The 14303-nt window shown below is 40.9% G+C and overlaps 1 protein-coding gene across 2 annotated transcripts in view; it reads right to left on the reverse strand.

The window, feature by feature from the left end:
* Ptprb (protein tyrosine phosphatase receptor type B) overlaps positions 1-14303 on the reverse strand; it is a 100683-nt gene that overhangs the window by 23258 nt on the left and 63122 nt on the right. For both annotated transcript variants that reach the window (XM_090328248.1, XM_090328249.1), the window contains 5 exons: positions 12642-12905; positions 11676-11957; positions 7205-7483; positions 6504-6653; positions 2585-2828 (listed from right to left, as the gene is read on the reverse strand). In XM_090328248.1, the coding sequence (XP_090184374.1) occupies positions 2585-2828; positions 6504-6653; positions 7205-7483; positions 11676-11957; positions 12642-12905 (1219 nt within the window). The remainder of the gene's footprint in view (positions 1-2584; positions 2829-6503; positions 6654-7204; positions 7484-11675; positions 11958-12641; positions 12906-14303) is intronic.

The following is a 14303-nucleotide window of genomic DNA, read 5'->3' on the forward strand; positions in this document are numbered from 1 at the left end:
AGGTCCACAATTCAGTGGTGACTGGAGAACCAAAAATTTGAGGCTCAAAATACCTGGGACCTCCAAGGAACTATAAGAGGCCAATAAGCCAAAGTCTAGTGAATGAGTGATCTGCAGTGAGATCAGAGAACCAGATTCTACTCACCAAGATATCATGAGGAAGACTTGGGCTTTCCTTCAGAGTGACATGGGAAGCCACCAGGGGTCGTGTTTAACACAGAAGTGAGTGTTGCTGCACAAAGAATAGACAAAGGAGCAAAGGATGAAGAAGAAAAACCAGTTGGGATGGGATTATAATAATCCTGGTGGAAGATGGCAGCTTAAGAAGTGTTGGGTATTTCAGACAAGAGCTGGAAGATTTGTTCAGGGATGTGGAGTATGAAAGAAAGGGTGGAATCGGGATGAATTTAGATGTTCTGGCTGGGGAACAACTGGGAGAAAGGAGATGCTGTATACAAACGTAAGGGAACAGTATAGAGTAGGTGTGTGTGTAGGTAGTAGGTGTGAAAGGATACAGGTAGAGTTTAGTCATGAGAATAATAATTCTCAGATATCCATTAAAGCTGATCCATGGCTGAAATATCAATATGACAATTGCTATTATTATTTTAATTATATAGTTTCCTATCTTTTTGACCTTCCTTTCTTCTTTCCCTTCCTTTCCCTCAGTACTGATGTTTGAACTCAAGACATCATGCTTGCTATGCGGGTACCCTACCATTGAACTATACCCTGAGTCCCTATCTCTACTAATTACTGCATAACTTTAAAGCAGTAATCTAACTTTTTTTTGCCAGTCCTAGAGCTTGAACTCAGGGCTTCAGCACTGTCCTTGGGCTTTCTCAAGGCTAAAGCTCTAAAACTTGAGCCACAGCACCACTTCTGGTTTTTTCTATGTATGTGGTACCAAAGACTGGAAACCAGGTTTTCCGGCATGCTAGGCAAGCATATTCTACCACTAGGCTAAATTCCCAGCACAGTACTCTAACTCTCTAATCCTAGTTTATTTCCTCTGCAGACTATCCAGGGCTGTGGTGATGAGCTAAATATGTGATAAATCAAACTTTGTCATGTACTTTATAGATGAAGGTCTTCCTTAATCAGTTTTGGGGTGTGTGTATGTGTGTGTGTGTGTGTGTGTGTGTGTGTGTGTATGTGACTGTGAGCTGATCTTAGGGCTTGAGCTCAGGGCCTGGGGATTGTCCCTGAGATTTCTTGTTCAAGTCTACCACTCTACCACTTCAGTCACAGCACTACTGCCAGCTTTTTGGTGGTTAATTGGAAATAAGAGACTCATAGGCTTTCTTGTCTTGGGCTGTCTTTGAACCATAATCCTCAATTCTCAGCTTCATGAGTAGCTAGGATTACAGGCATGAACCAGTATGGCCAAGATATGGTCTTTCCATACAGTATAGGTGAGCAAGTCTTCTCTAGCCCAGCCTGGTCTGCAGCCTGTAATCCTCATGCAGTAAGTATCCTCTTTGGGACTGGAAATCAAGCATCTGCTCTTACCATCACACTAGGCCCAGAAGTCATAATTTTGGATGTTTGTAAGTTTATAGCAAGAGAGTAAATTAGGTTCCTTTTCCTTGAGGATCCCGATTGTACGGCTATGTTTCTCTTTCCAGAAACAGTATAAAAATAGAACACTACCAATTCCTAGGGCTGATAGGGCCTTATGGCTGCAGGAGCACTTCATGTGCTGCCACAGAGGGAGAAATGAGTGTCCTCATTCATGTAAGAACATTTCCCTTCAAGAGAACTGTTCAGAGCACAGAGCACTTCCATTTTTATTTGCCTTGAAGGTAAATAAATAAAATACTTCTAGGCCTTATTAAAAATGGAAGATATAAGCTCATAATGTTTGTCTTTCTAAACTCAGTGTGCGTGCGTGTGTGTGTGTGTGTGTGTGTGTGTGTGTGTGTGTGTGTGTGTATGTGTGTGTATGAAGTCAGGGCCTAAGTTCTATCCCTTAGCCTTTTTTTTTTTTGCCAGTCCTGGGCTTGAGCTCAGGGCCTGAGCACTGTCCTTGGACTTTCTCAAGGCCAGAACTCTACTCTACCATGAAGCCAAACTCCCGGCCCAGCTTTTCTTTTTAATGGTGACTTGAGTCATAGATCTATAGATCTGCTTCCAGTTTGTTTTTTCTTGATTAATTGGAGATAAGAATCTCATAGATTTTCTTGCTGGGGTTGGCTTTGAGCTAGGATCCTGAGATCAGATTTCAGTCCCTTGAGTTGCTAGGCTTACTAGAATAAACTCAATTTTTTTTATGAGGACTTCTATTTTTTCAATATCTGACATCATAAATCATTTGACTTGCATTAAAACTTGCTAGGAGAAAGAGCAGTGTATTAAAAGCCTTCAGTTCTTCACAGTATGAATTGTACAGGAGCCTTCTCTGCACATAAATTGTGAATGGAAGCAGGTACAGAATTTTTATAAATCACTGGTTATAGGATAGAGTATTGTCTTAGCAGATATTATGCATGGACAGGAACTTCAAGGCAGCAGATGCTCATTCATCTGAGCACCTGGTCATTTAGCATGTCTCTTCTAGAAACATCACAGTAATACATCTAACCTGTAGGCAGTATGTGGCTTCAGAGGTCCATCACAAAATTTCTGCTGACTGGAATCACATTTTCCACCCAGGCTGTCCATCTCTGCTCCAAGCTTAATGTTAAAACTCTTGGAGTTGCTGTCAGGACTTTCAGTACATTTGCTGGCAAAATAATCGGTCTGGTAAACGTGGACAGAGGCATTGTGCCTGTACTCAAGGTAGGAAGGGAGCGGGTGCTGCTGTTCTGGCTTTAGGTCATCCCTGCCTGGAAGAGAAAAGAAACCAACACACAGTTAAGGACTTTCTTGTGACTTACTTCTCAGTGATTTCTACGTAGGCTTGTAAGCATGTCTTCTCATCCACCATCTACCTATCCCACAATGCAAATTCTGTCATCTCAGAAGAAGAAGAAAGGCTGTAGAATTTTGGTTTTTTTTTTTTGTCGGTCATGAGACTTGAACTCTGGGCTTGGGCTTTGTCCCTGAGCTCTTTAGCCCAAGGCTACTGCCCTACCCCTTGAGCCACAGCACCACTTCTGGTTTTCTGATGATTAATTGGATATGAGTCTCACAGACGTTTTAGTGCCTAGGCTGGTTTTGAATCACAATCCTCAGATCTTGGCCTCTTGAGTAGCTAGGATTATAGGCATGAGCCACTGTGCTGGGCTAAGGCTGTGAAATTTTGATGAAATTACTTTTAATTCTCTTTTCTTTTGTCTCTGTCTCTGTCTGTCTGTCTGTCTCTCTGTCTCTGTCTCTCTCTGTCTCTCTGTCTCTCTCTGTCTCTCTGTCTCTGTCTGTCTCTGTCTCTGTCTCTCTTGTCTCTGTCTGTCTGTCTGTCTGTCTGTCTGTCTCTCTCTCTCTCTCTCCTGGTTTTGGGCTTGAACTTAGGACCCAGGCACTGCCCCAAGCTTCTTTTAACTCAAAGTTAGTGCTCTACCACCTGAGCCACAGAACCACTTGTAGTTTTTCTGGTAGCTTATTGGAGATAAGAATCCCATGAGTTTTCTTGCCCCAGCAAGCTTTGAACCATGACCCTGAGCTCTCAGCTTCCTGAGTAGCTAGGATTTTAGGCATGAGCCTCACATGCCTGGCTTAATGAGATCTGATCTCTATATTTATTTTCCTAATTACATTTTTCTTCAACAAACATCAAAGTAGATTTTCTAAAACTCAGTTTTTCTGAAACACAGTTTTTCTAAAATAAAGTGTGCATATTGTATACAACACACACACACACACACACACACACACACACACACACACACACACACACACCTTTTTCTAGGCAACAAAGTCAGATCAGTAATATGAGGTGACAGCCTGTGTCACAACTCTAGAAAGCTGGAGAACACCTAATGTAAGAATCAGCCAACTCAAAAAATGCTCCACCTTGCCAATACCCACCATAGTAAAGCTAATAAGGAAGCTCCTGTGACTTTGGAAACAGGGAAGAGATAAGAGGAATTCTGCCCTAGTTGTACTTCAGGCCAACTTCTACCTGTCCTGCCTAACTTGCTAGTGTGTATCTGTGCTATCTTGAGTATGTGTACAAATTTGGCCCCTAGCTCACACTATTGCCCAGAAGTCTTTTCTAGTCCTCTGGGCTTGCTGTGTGTTTGGGCACTGGGAGTTAGTTTTGATGCTGGTTGGGGAAAAACATAATTTGGAAGGTAAGTATTATAGAGATGGCATACCATTTACAAGGCACTTCAAGGGGTTGGGTGAGACTGTGTGATTCATCACAGCTTTCTGGACTTTTATTTAATATTTACTCACAATGAGTGGATCCTGGAGACATCAGTTTTCCCAACTGATTGATCTTAATGAGAATTCAGATTAATGTTAGAGAAGGTATTAAGTACAAAAATGGGCTCTTCCCAGCATTATATTTTCAGTTCCCTATTTTAGAAAGGTTTCGAACAGAGACTTGTGTGGCCTTTTCTTTCTTTTTTCTTTTATATTATTAAGTCATTATTTAAGGGTTTTTCATTCAATATATCAATTTGTGAGTGGAAATCAACTTGTCTTATGTGCTTTCCTTTTCTTTCACCCTTCCTTTCCTAATTCCTCACTCAACCTTGGTGCCACCTTTTAAAAGGTTTTCTGGCTCCCTTCCTTCCCCCTACCTTGTTTTCTAAGTCCACTCCCCTCCCCCCACAGCTACCACTCCCTTTAGATAGGCAAATGCAAGACTCAGGTAATGGATGACTGCCTGCATTTTGCTGCCTCTACTCTTTGTACTAATTTGCCTTTCTAGACAGTGAAAATATCCTTTTGTTGATAGTAGTTGAAAAAAAATTGCTACCTTTTTGGTGGGGTAATGTTCTTATCCAGGCTATCCATAGGATTTAGAAGAGAGGAATGATTAGATTATGTCACCAGGGATAAAAGCCCATGTCTGTGTACACTAGCCGCAGGAACCCAGCGAACTGCAGCCAACACAGCTGCTGTTAGGGGTGAGATGTTTTGGTCACCACCTCGTATTCATGTGGGAAAACACAATCTTCACTGCAGACTAGTTAAGTCTAACGTCTTCTCATAATTCACATCTTTTCTTCAATTGTGAGATGTGAGGAAAGCTGGGCTACATTAGTGACCCTTGCAATTATTTAATAAATTACATATAATCAACTTTAGTGCAATTAAATACAAAAATACAAAGTGTTAGCCCATGAAATGAATATACCCATTTAGCCTAGAAATTGCTTCAGTGTTGTCAAGTTCAAAGTTTTCCTCTAACTCACAGAGGGGACAAACACTGCCGAAGGTGCTTACACTCACAAACAACACCTCAAATGAGTTTGAAAAATATAAGGATGGTAAAATATATGAAGGGATATTGCAGGCACAAGCGCTTGTTTTGGAGAATTAACATACAACTTCAATGCAAATACATACACAGAGAGGTGTGTACCCTGAATGCAACTTCTACAGGTTGTCTGGCAAATGCTGCTACCTTAGGGTTCCACTTAGCGGTTACATAGAATGTTGCATCCTAGTGTCTGTGCAGCGGGAATTAAGTAGCCATTGAGAATTTCAGGAAAGTAGAAAATGATACTATTCAAAATGTAGTAAAGGAATATTTCTCATGAACATCTTTTCCCTCTTTCAAGTTTTGAGATACATTTGTGAATTGTGGGTCACTTAGGAGTGTATGGTTGATTATTTGAGTCATATTGCTGTTTTTTTTTAGAATAAATGCATCACATTTTGAAACAATTAGATGTCTGATCTTGCAATTACAAACTTGTTTACAGTGCTATAAGACCTGATTTCCAAATGTGGTAGAAGGAAATTTACTTTTGGAGAATAAGAAAAAAGTTGCAACCCACAAAGCAGGTAGATATTTTCATGCTGATCTTGAGACAAAGAAAAAGAGATGGAGATAAGACCACTTAGGAGTAAATCCATCATATTGCTGTTTAGTGACAGAACAGAAGTACGCAGAATGGTGACGAGTGAGCAAAAAAGCTGGGCTGGAAGTGTGGCTCAACTGGTAGAACACCAGATGAGTATACAAGCCAAGGAAACATGAGGTCCTGAGTTCAAATCCCAGTACTGAGGGAAAAATATTGATGACTAGTGAAGAAATTTAATTGGCCAATACAAACCATGCATTTCCAATAGTGCCTGGTATATAGTAAAAGCTCAGGAAATGGACATTACTATTCGTATCATTGTTGTTGTTATTAAAGTTACCATCATTATCATTGTTATATTATAATCATTCTCCCATTTAATGATTAAAATCTAAGGGTTTGTTGGCAAGACAGCTTTGGAGATTTGTTACATGTATCTGTCCAGTACACACACAGAGAACAAAATGTTATAAAAAGGTAACTTTTCTACTTCAAAAAACTTATCACAGGAGCCCAGACGTGACCTTTCAAAAGGCAATTATGTTTTCCAGTAAAGTTCCATAATCCATACTAATTTACCATCAGCTTCTTTCACCACCACTGTGAAGTATTTCACAGCTCCGTTGGTATCGCTGAACCAGCTGCAGTTGACGGTGAAGTTGATGGAAGATTTGCTAATTAGCACATCCTTTTCATTCACACGGATATGTGGGGGTGGAGGAGGAGGGCCTGGAAAGAGACAGGGAAGGAACCAAGTTGGGGTCACAACAGCTGCATTCACCTTTTTAACAAGTCAGTGACATAAAGGACTCTGGTTTCCTCCATTAGGCTGCGTGCCTGCGTGCGTGCGTGTGTGTGCATGCGTGTGTGTGTGTGTGTGTGTTTCAAGTGTCTACACAAGAATTTCTCCTCCTCTCTTGCAGTGCAGCAAGCAGTAGAATGGATTTGAGGGGGATGCATAAGACACCATGAAAAGAGGCAGTTAGCTCCTCTGTAGGTTTTCCTGAAATTTCACTATCAGATTGTCAAGCAGCTCCATTTGTATCAGGCAAAGTGAAGGATTTAAGTACTAGCTCATCCAGGTACAGGAAGATCACATCACTTGCTTGTTTTCTGGACCCAGGCGGATTTTCTTCTGCAAGTGACAACGGGACAGACTTATGCACAGGTGCACTGTACGCAGAATAGCAGTGATGGACATGATGAAGAGAGGTGCATCCCCTCCCCTTCCAGTGACAGCAACCTCCCCCCCAACCCCCACACTGTCCAGGGACACTCACGGTCTATCATTGTGATTGTGCTGTCTTCCACCACCTCGCTAGTCACACCAGCCGACTGCACTTTGATGGACACGAGGTATCTCTTATGTGGCACCAGCATCATGATGTTGAGCAGAGATTTTTCTTTCTCTAGCTTCCTGGAGAACTCAATTTCTTGGGTGTCCATTTTTCGGCATTCAATGCTATAGCCATCAAAGTCAGAATCAGGAGGGGTCCAAGAGCAGGCGATGGCTGTGGAGTTCTGGGGCCGGCAGTGCAGGTTTTGTATCTTGTCCGGCTCTAGAGGAGAGAAGGGATGATACCATAGTTCAGGAAATCTGGACATTTGGGTCCAGCTTGCTCTGAGATGTCAACAAACACTTCCCACCAGTGATTTGGATTATTTCACTAGGAAAAAGAAAAGATCCTATAGATTGTTAAAGAAATTTCTGCCTGTCAGACTCATTTTCAAAGAAGAAAAAAAACAAAGCTTAAGACATTAAAATTCTGCCTCTTTAAACAATCATCAAGTTTGACAATATGATTAGAAATGGAAATGCATACAGAACACACTATCAAGTGATAGAAGTCAGACAGAATGGGAAAGAGGAATTTAGAAGTACAGCTCAGCCATCCTGAATACAAATTTTATTTACTAGTGGGCACTTTTGGGGAAGTGACTTCCCATCTCTATCCTATTTGTGAAATGAGGGGATTGGGTTTCTACTTAGAATGGTGATTACAGTCACTCAAACGTTGAAGCATTCTTAGCCACCCAAAACAGTGACGGATCTAGTAATTCCTCAATAAACGTGAGTCCTTCCAATGAGGAAATTAAGGACTAGTATTCTTGACCTGCTGTTCTCAGGGCCCTGACTTCAATCTCCTTCCTCCATTCTGTCCCTTCTGTTCATGTGCCATATTCAGGCTCTGAATGAAGACACGGTGGCTCCTGGGCTGTGCTTTGAGGCTTATTGTTGCTTACTTTCCTTTTCTTCTTTCCCTGTCAGAGTAGCTGACACAAATTGGGGAAAGGAAAATGGAATTACAGTTGTGGAATTACTAGAAGCTTAGGGTGGACAAGTCTGAGCGTTAAAAACCTGAAGGACATATCCAGTCATTGGAAACCTCCCCCACATCATTTTATGAATTTAATTTAGTGTTAGGAGCTTGACCTGCTTCTTACAACAAATGTTAGAGAAAAATTCTTTGTACTTCTGTCAGCAGAAGGGAATAAAGAACCACTCTGAAAGAATACCTAGCACTCCATTCTTAACAAGAAGTGAACTAGAGCCAAAACTAAGATGAACCTGCTGATAATGTGTCAGAGCCTATCTGACCTGGGGGAAGGAAAATACCTCTTGTCACTCCAGTCTTCCTTTCTCACCTCAGTGGGGAAAGTGTGCAAGGAAAAATAGGACATTTGTGAGGTGTGTAGTCCAGAGGCATCACCTACTTGCTACAAAATACTCCCCTCCCTTTTCTTACCATCTCATTGCCCTGAATCTGTGACTTGGTACATCCAGTTCGTTTATCAAGGAAAGAATTATAGGCTGCAGAGTTAGAGCATATTGCTCATTTCCCTTCTCCCCCACAAAAGAAAAAGACACAGTAAAAGAATAACATAGTTTGAAGAGACTAAAGTAGGACTAGAGAAGCATCCAGAACCAGAGTCAGATAACACTGGAATGATCAGATGAGGGGAATCTGAAACAGCAATGATTCCTGTGCAAAGGGCCCAAGGCCCAGAGCAGAGGGCATGTAAGAACAGATATAAGCAGAGAGATAGAAATTCTAAAACAGAATCCCCAAAGAAAAAGCATGAGCTGAAAACACTAGTAGAAATGAGGAGTGCCTTTGATAGTTGACTAAGGGATTAGAGGTGGCTAGACAGGGTCCCTGAGCTTGACAATCTATCCAGAGAAAACTCTGAAGCTGAAAAGCAAAGTGAACAAAGATTGATAAGAAACAAACAAACAACAACAACACACACACACACACACACACACACACACACACACACACCCCAAACCAACTTATAAACCAGGAATAGAATATTTAAGGACCAAGGAACAAACACAGAAACAATGACATAGACTAATGAGAGATGTGTGAGAAGAAACAGAAAATTCATTTGAAACGAAATGACTGAGAATTCCCAGACCAAGGTACAGATCCAGGAAGCTCAGAGAACACCAACTAGGATAAACACTAAACAACAACATCAATACCAACAAACCCCAAAACAACACATACTATATCATTTTTCATACTACAGAAAGTCACTGAGAAAAGAAGCTGAAGGGGGAGAGAGAGAGAGAGAGAGAGAGAGAGAGAGAGACAGACAGACAGACAGACAGACAGACACAGAGAGAGACAGAGACAAAAGACAGAGCGACAGAGAGACAGGGAGAGACAGAAAGAGACAGATACAGAGAAGAAAACACTTTACATAAAACAGATGAAAAGATAGTAACTGAAAATTATTTGTCAAGGTTAGGGCATATTCATGAGAATTGAGTATTAGAATGAATGTATATGGAAATCCTAAATGTACATTTCATTTAAGCCTCTGATGTTGGGTTTTCTGGTTCCCACCATCTCAAAATAAAAGCATCATTAGACATTCCTCATAAAACAAAATATTGAGTCCCTCTTAATGCCAACTGTCCTCTTTTGATCATGCTTCATTTGGCAAATGTCTCTCTTTAATTCAGCACTCAGGATTGACATATAACAGTCCAGATGTGATGTGCAAGACCCACTTGTACTGTCACTGTATGACCTCCTGAACTCAGCGCCTGACATGCTGTTGAGAAGGGAGGGGGTTATGCACTCAGTCTATCAACCCCCCAGTTGGCTGTTATAAGAATGAACTTTGGGCTTGCACATTTTATATACAAAAGGCCAAGAGCTCACATGATCTCTGTTGAACTGTTCACATGGCATCATTTATTATCTTTCCCTGTTGCAAGTAACAATATGTTCTTTTATTTTGCTTAACCATGCTCATCCTTGGTACCTGTCTAATGAGGAGAGAAAACATCTACTGCAGCCTGAGAGGGGTATACATTGCCAATTGTCCTGCACCAGAAGTTGGAAGATCACTGAGGACCAAATTTGATCTCTCTCTCTCTCTCTCTCTCTCTCTCTCTCTCTCTCTCTCTCTCTCTCTCTCTCTCTCTCTCTCTCTCTCCTCTCTCCTCTCTCCTTTCTCCTCTCTCTCTCTTTCCTCTTTCTCTCAATGTAAATGAAGTTTTGTCTCATCCATTGCTTCTTTCCTTGGTGGCTCCAGTATTAGGATGCAATGGGTAAAATGTTTCATGTCCTGCCCTGAGTTTGGTAACCAGTTTATGATATTCTGCTTAACAGACTCAATTGGCATGGCCTTAAAATAAGCTGAAAATTCATCCATCCTCAGCCTGTTAAGTACAAAAACTCATAATCTTTATGTACAGGTATATGATCTCAAACTGTTCTTTGAATATGATATGCAGGGCAGATTATATCTTTCATAGCATTAATGATTGTTGAAGAAATGAAACAGCTTTCCCAATTAAATTTCCAATTTTCAATCAACAATTATATGATCTGATTTTGGAAGCTGTTTATCGTGGATATTAACTGGGTGTTCTGCCACTAGGTTTACCCTTATCAGTCTCTTCTCTACAATGTAGGAAGAATGACTTTCTGTAGCATGAACATGATTATGCTATCTCTGCTGACATGGACTGATTCTACTTGGTTCAGAATGAAGTTCAGAATTTAAGACATTTTCTGATCTAATTTTCCTCATCCTTTCATAATGGCCTGCCCAACTCTTTGTTCCTTTGTCTGGACATTCCTCTCTATCCTTTCTAACTTTGCAGTGTCTCATTATCTCTCTATTCTCCACTTCCTCCCCAATCTCTTTCTGAAGAAGCCTTCTCCTTAGGTTTCAATTACCATATTTATTGTCCTTTAAGAACTTCTTATATTGATGCCCCTAACTTGCACTTTTTTTTTTTTGCTGGTCCTTGGGCTTGAACTCAGGGCCTGGGCTCTGTCCCTGAGCCTCTCTGTGCTCAAGACTAGCACTCTGCCATTTGAGTCACAGCACTACTTTCAGTCTTTTCGGTTCATGTGGTACTAAGGAATTGAACTGAACTCAGGGCTTCATGTTTGCTAGGCAAGCACACTACCACAAAGCCACATTCCCAGCCTAATACATACTTTTAATGTTCCAGTTACTTACTTTATTACCCCCAAATGTAATTATCTAGTAAATAATACTTCCTATCCTAACTTCATGAAGGCAGAAATTGTTCCTTTACAACCACTGTAAATACTGAATGACTGAAGAACTTTATGGAGACTTCTGCTTAAACTTAAATCCAACCAATTTTGCCCCAATAAAAATGTGGATTCAAAGTAAGCCCCATTGGAAAAAGACATTGAACATGTACTTCTTCTCACTCCACCTGAAACTCAGGAGTAACCAAACAGGTCATACTTGTCCTCACAGATCCAAAAATTGGCTTGCTGAATGTTTTCCAGGAATCACCACTAACAGTCTTGACGCTGAATTGATAGGATCTTCCTGGACGAAGACCGTGCACAATGCGTCCTTCTGATTTCTTGTTACTGTAGGGATTGAACACAGTGAGTGCATCTCTGGGTAGCCACTGCAGTTCAAAATCATTGTAGTCTGTCCAGTCAGGGGGTCCGTTCCAGGTGATGGCCAACGATGTGTTTGCAACATCAGCAAATGACAAAAGACTGGGAGGACTTGGGGCTGTGTGTAGAAGAAAGTGACAAATACAACAATCGTGAACCCAGGCCATCACATATACAAATAAGATCACTGAGAGGCATCAGCCCTACTTGTAATGTACCGTGTAGAAAGAGATAATATGATAACAATGGTAGGAGTTTTTATTTCGTATCTGCTATGCTTAAGGAACAATATGAGTGTTTTGCTATGCCTTTCAAAATAGTCATAACTAGGACTTCCCTGAATGGGTTCCCAGGGTATGAAGGTCTTGATTCCATCAAATCTGGGGAAACAGGACTGGAGTTCATAGACAACTACTTCCAATTTTAGATTGTATTGTTGATTGCCCCCAGGAAGACATACGCAGATTATTATCTATGTTTTCCCAAAACCCAAAAACACTCAGGAAGCACACATTACAGCAGTACAGTGATGATTTTATACAAGCGAAAACTGAGGCTTGGAGATGGTCAGTGATCTGGATTCATATAGGTAAGTAGCACTGCTCAATGAAACGACCCAGGCATTTTTGACCGAAAGTATGTTCTAACCATTCGGCCATAGTGCCTTTTTCAAGTTCATGGACTAGATATATACTAGATACATATCACTACTGATTTCGTTTTGCATCCTGAAAGTCATAATTCAAATACATCTTTAAAACCTAATTCTCACCAATACTTATCCATGGATGACCCAGCTTACCTGTTCTGGCCTCTCCCATGACTTTATTGCTGAGATCTCCACTGTGAGTGATCACAGACAGTGTATACTTCCTGCCGGGGATAAGGCCATGGAAACGCCGCTCTGTCAGGTTTTTGTCTTTCCAGTTTTCCTTTTTTGTGCCATTGGGATTGTAGAGAATCAGTTCATAAAAATCAAAGTCCCCAGAGGCTGAACTCCAGCTGAACCAAAGGCTGTCTGTCATGTTTCGGTTGGATCCCTTCAGTTGATTCACGGTGGCTGGGACTTAAGCAGAAAAAAAAAGAAAACAAAACATAAAGCAAAACACTTGTATCCATTCAAGGCAGAAGCAACAGTGTTTGAGCCCACAGATATGTTGGGCATACAGGCGAGTTGTTGTGTATTAGAGAATATTGGGAAACCAGTTGTTGCCTATATTTCAGGTCTCTTACATCACAAGGTATGTGGGATAGTAAAGTGATATAGATTAAAAGAAAGCTAGCAATCAGTCTGGAAACTGGCCACATGCATCTTAATTAATAGGTGAAAAGAAATCTTCACAAATCATGAATACTAGGCAAGTAATTTTAGTTTATAAAGATCCAAAAAGTGTTCATAAACGATTCCAGCTCTACCCAGTCTGACCTACAGTCTCTGACACGTTTACCATTATAGAAGTCAGTCTACCATGTTTATTTACACTTTCTTCGTCTTCTTTCTGCTTTTTCTTATTTTTGCCAATCCTGAGGCTTGAACTCAGGGCCTGGCACTGTCCCTAATCTTTTGCTCAAGGCTTGCACTCTGCCACTTGAGCTATAGCACTGCCTCAGGCTTTTTCCGTTTATGTGGTACTGAGGAATTGAACTCTTTATGCATGTTAGGCAAGCACTCTACCACTAAGCCACATTTCCAGCCCCACACTTTATTATTCTGTGGACATTGGAGACTATTGATTTTCCTTAGGGAACTTTCTCTTTTTAAGGTGAAGACCCACTATATAGCCCGAGTTTCAAATGCATGATCCATTTTATAACCCTAAATGCAGAGATTAGGGGAATGTGCCACTCTGGTGGCCAGGGGATAATTAAACATGAATATAAAAGTAAAGGAATATGGATACAGAGCAAATTGCCTTGCAAATGGTAAGATCCAGGCAATTCTATTTGTCCTCTGAGTTTGTCAAACTCTTTCGTTCTCTCCAGCAGACAACTGGAATATCTGTTGAGTAACCCTGGAGGTTATTTTCTGCAAAGAACTCCCCTCACTTTCAGGTCTCAATTGACATGCTTTCTCTTTGTTTACAATATTATCTTTTCCTGCTAAGTTGTTTTCATGACATATTGTTCATTTAATTGGATTTAAGGTGTCCCAGTGTCCCATCCCTTTAGACTGATGCCTTGGCCTGTTCTCTCCCTTGATTCAGTACTTTCTGTGGTCAGGGGTACTGTCTGTCTAGTTCCTTGGTCATATTCAGTCAAACTATGAGCCTGGATCATAAAATTACTCAAAAACTAATGTCATGTGAGAAAACAAGAAAGGAATAGAACTGAATTTGTGGGAAAAGCAGAGATTTTGTGGCCTATTTGCAGTCTAGCAAGATGTCTCACTCTTATTTTCCTGGGACTCAGGATTCTCATTTTTATCTAGTTCTATGTTTCAAATTTAGGACAGTTATTATTGGTT

This window comes from Megascapheus bottae, chromosome 2, assembly GCF_031878675.1.
Source record: "Megascapheus bottae isolate mThoBot1 chromosome 2, mThoBot2.hap1, whole genome shotgun sequence".
NCBI classification, from domain to species: domain Eukaryota; kingdom Metazoa; phylum Chordata; class Mammalia; order Rodentia; family Geomyidae; genus Megascapheus; species Megascapheus bottae.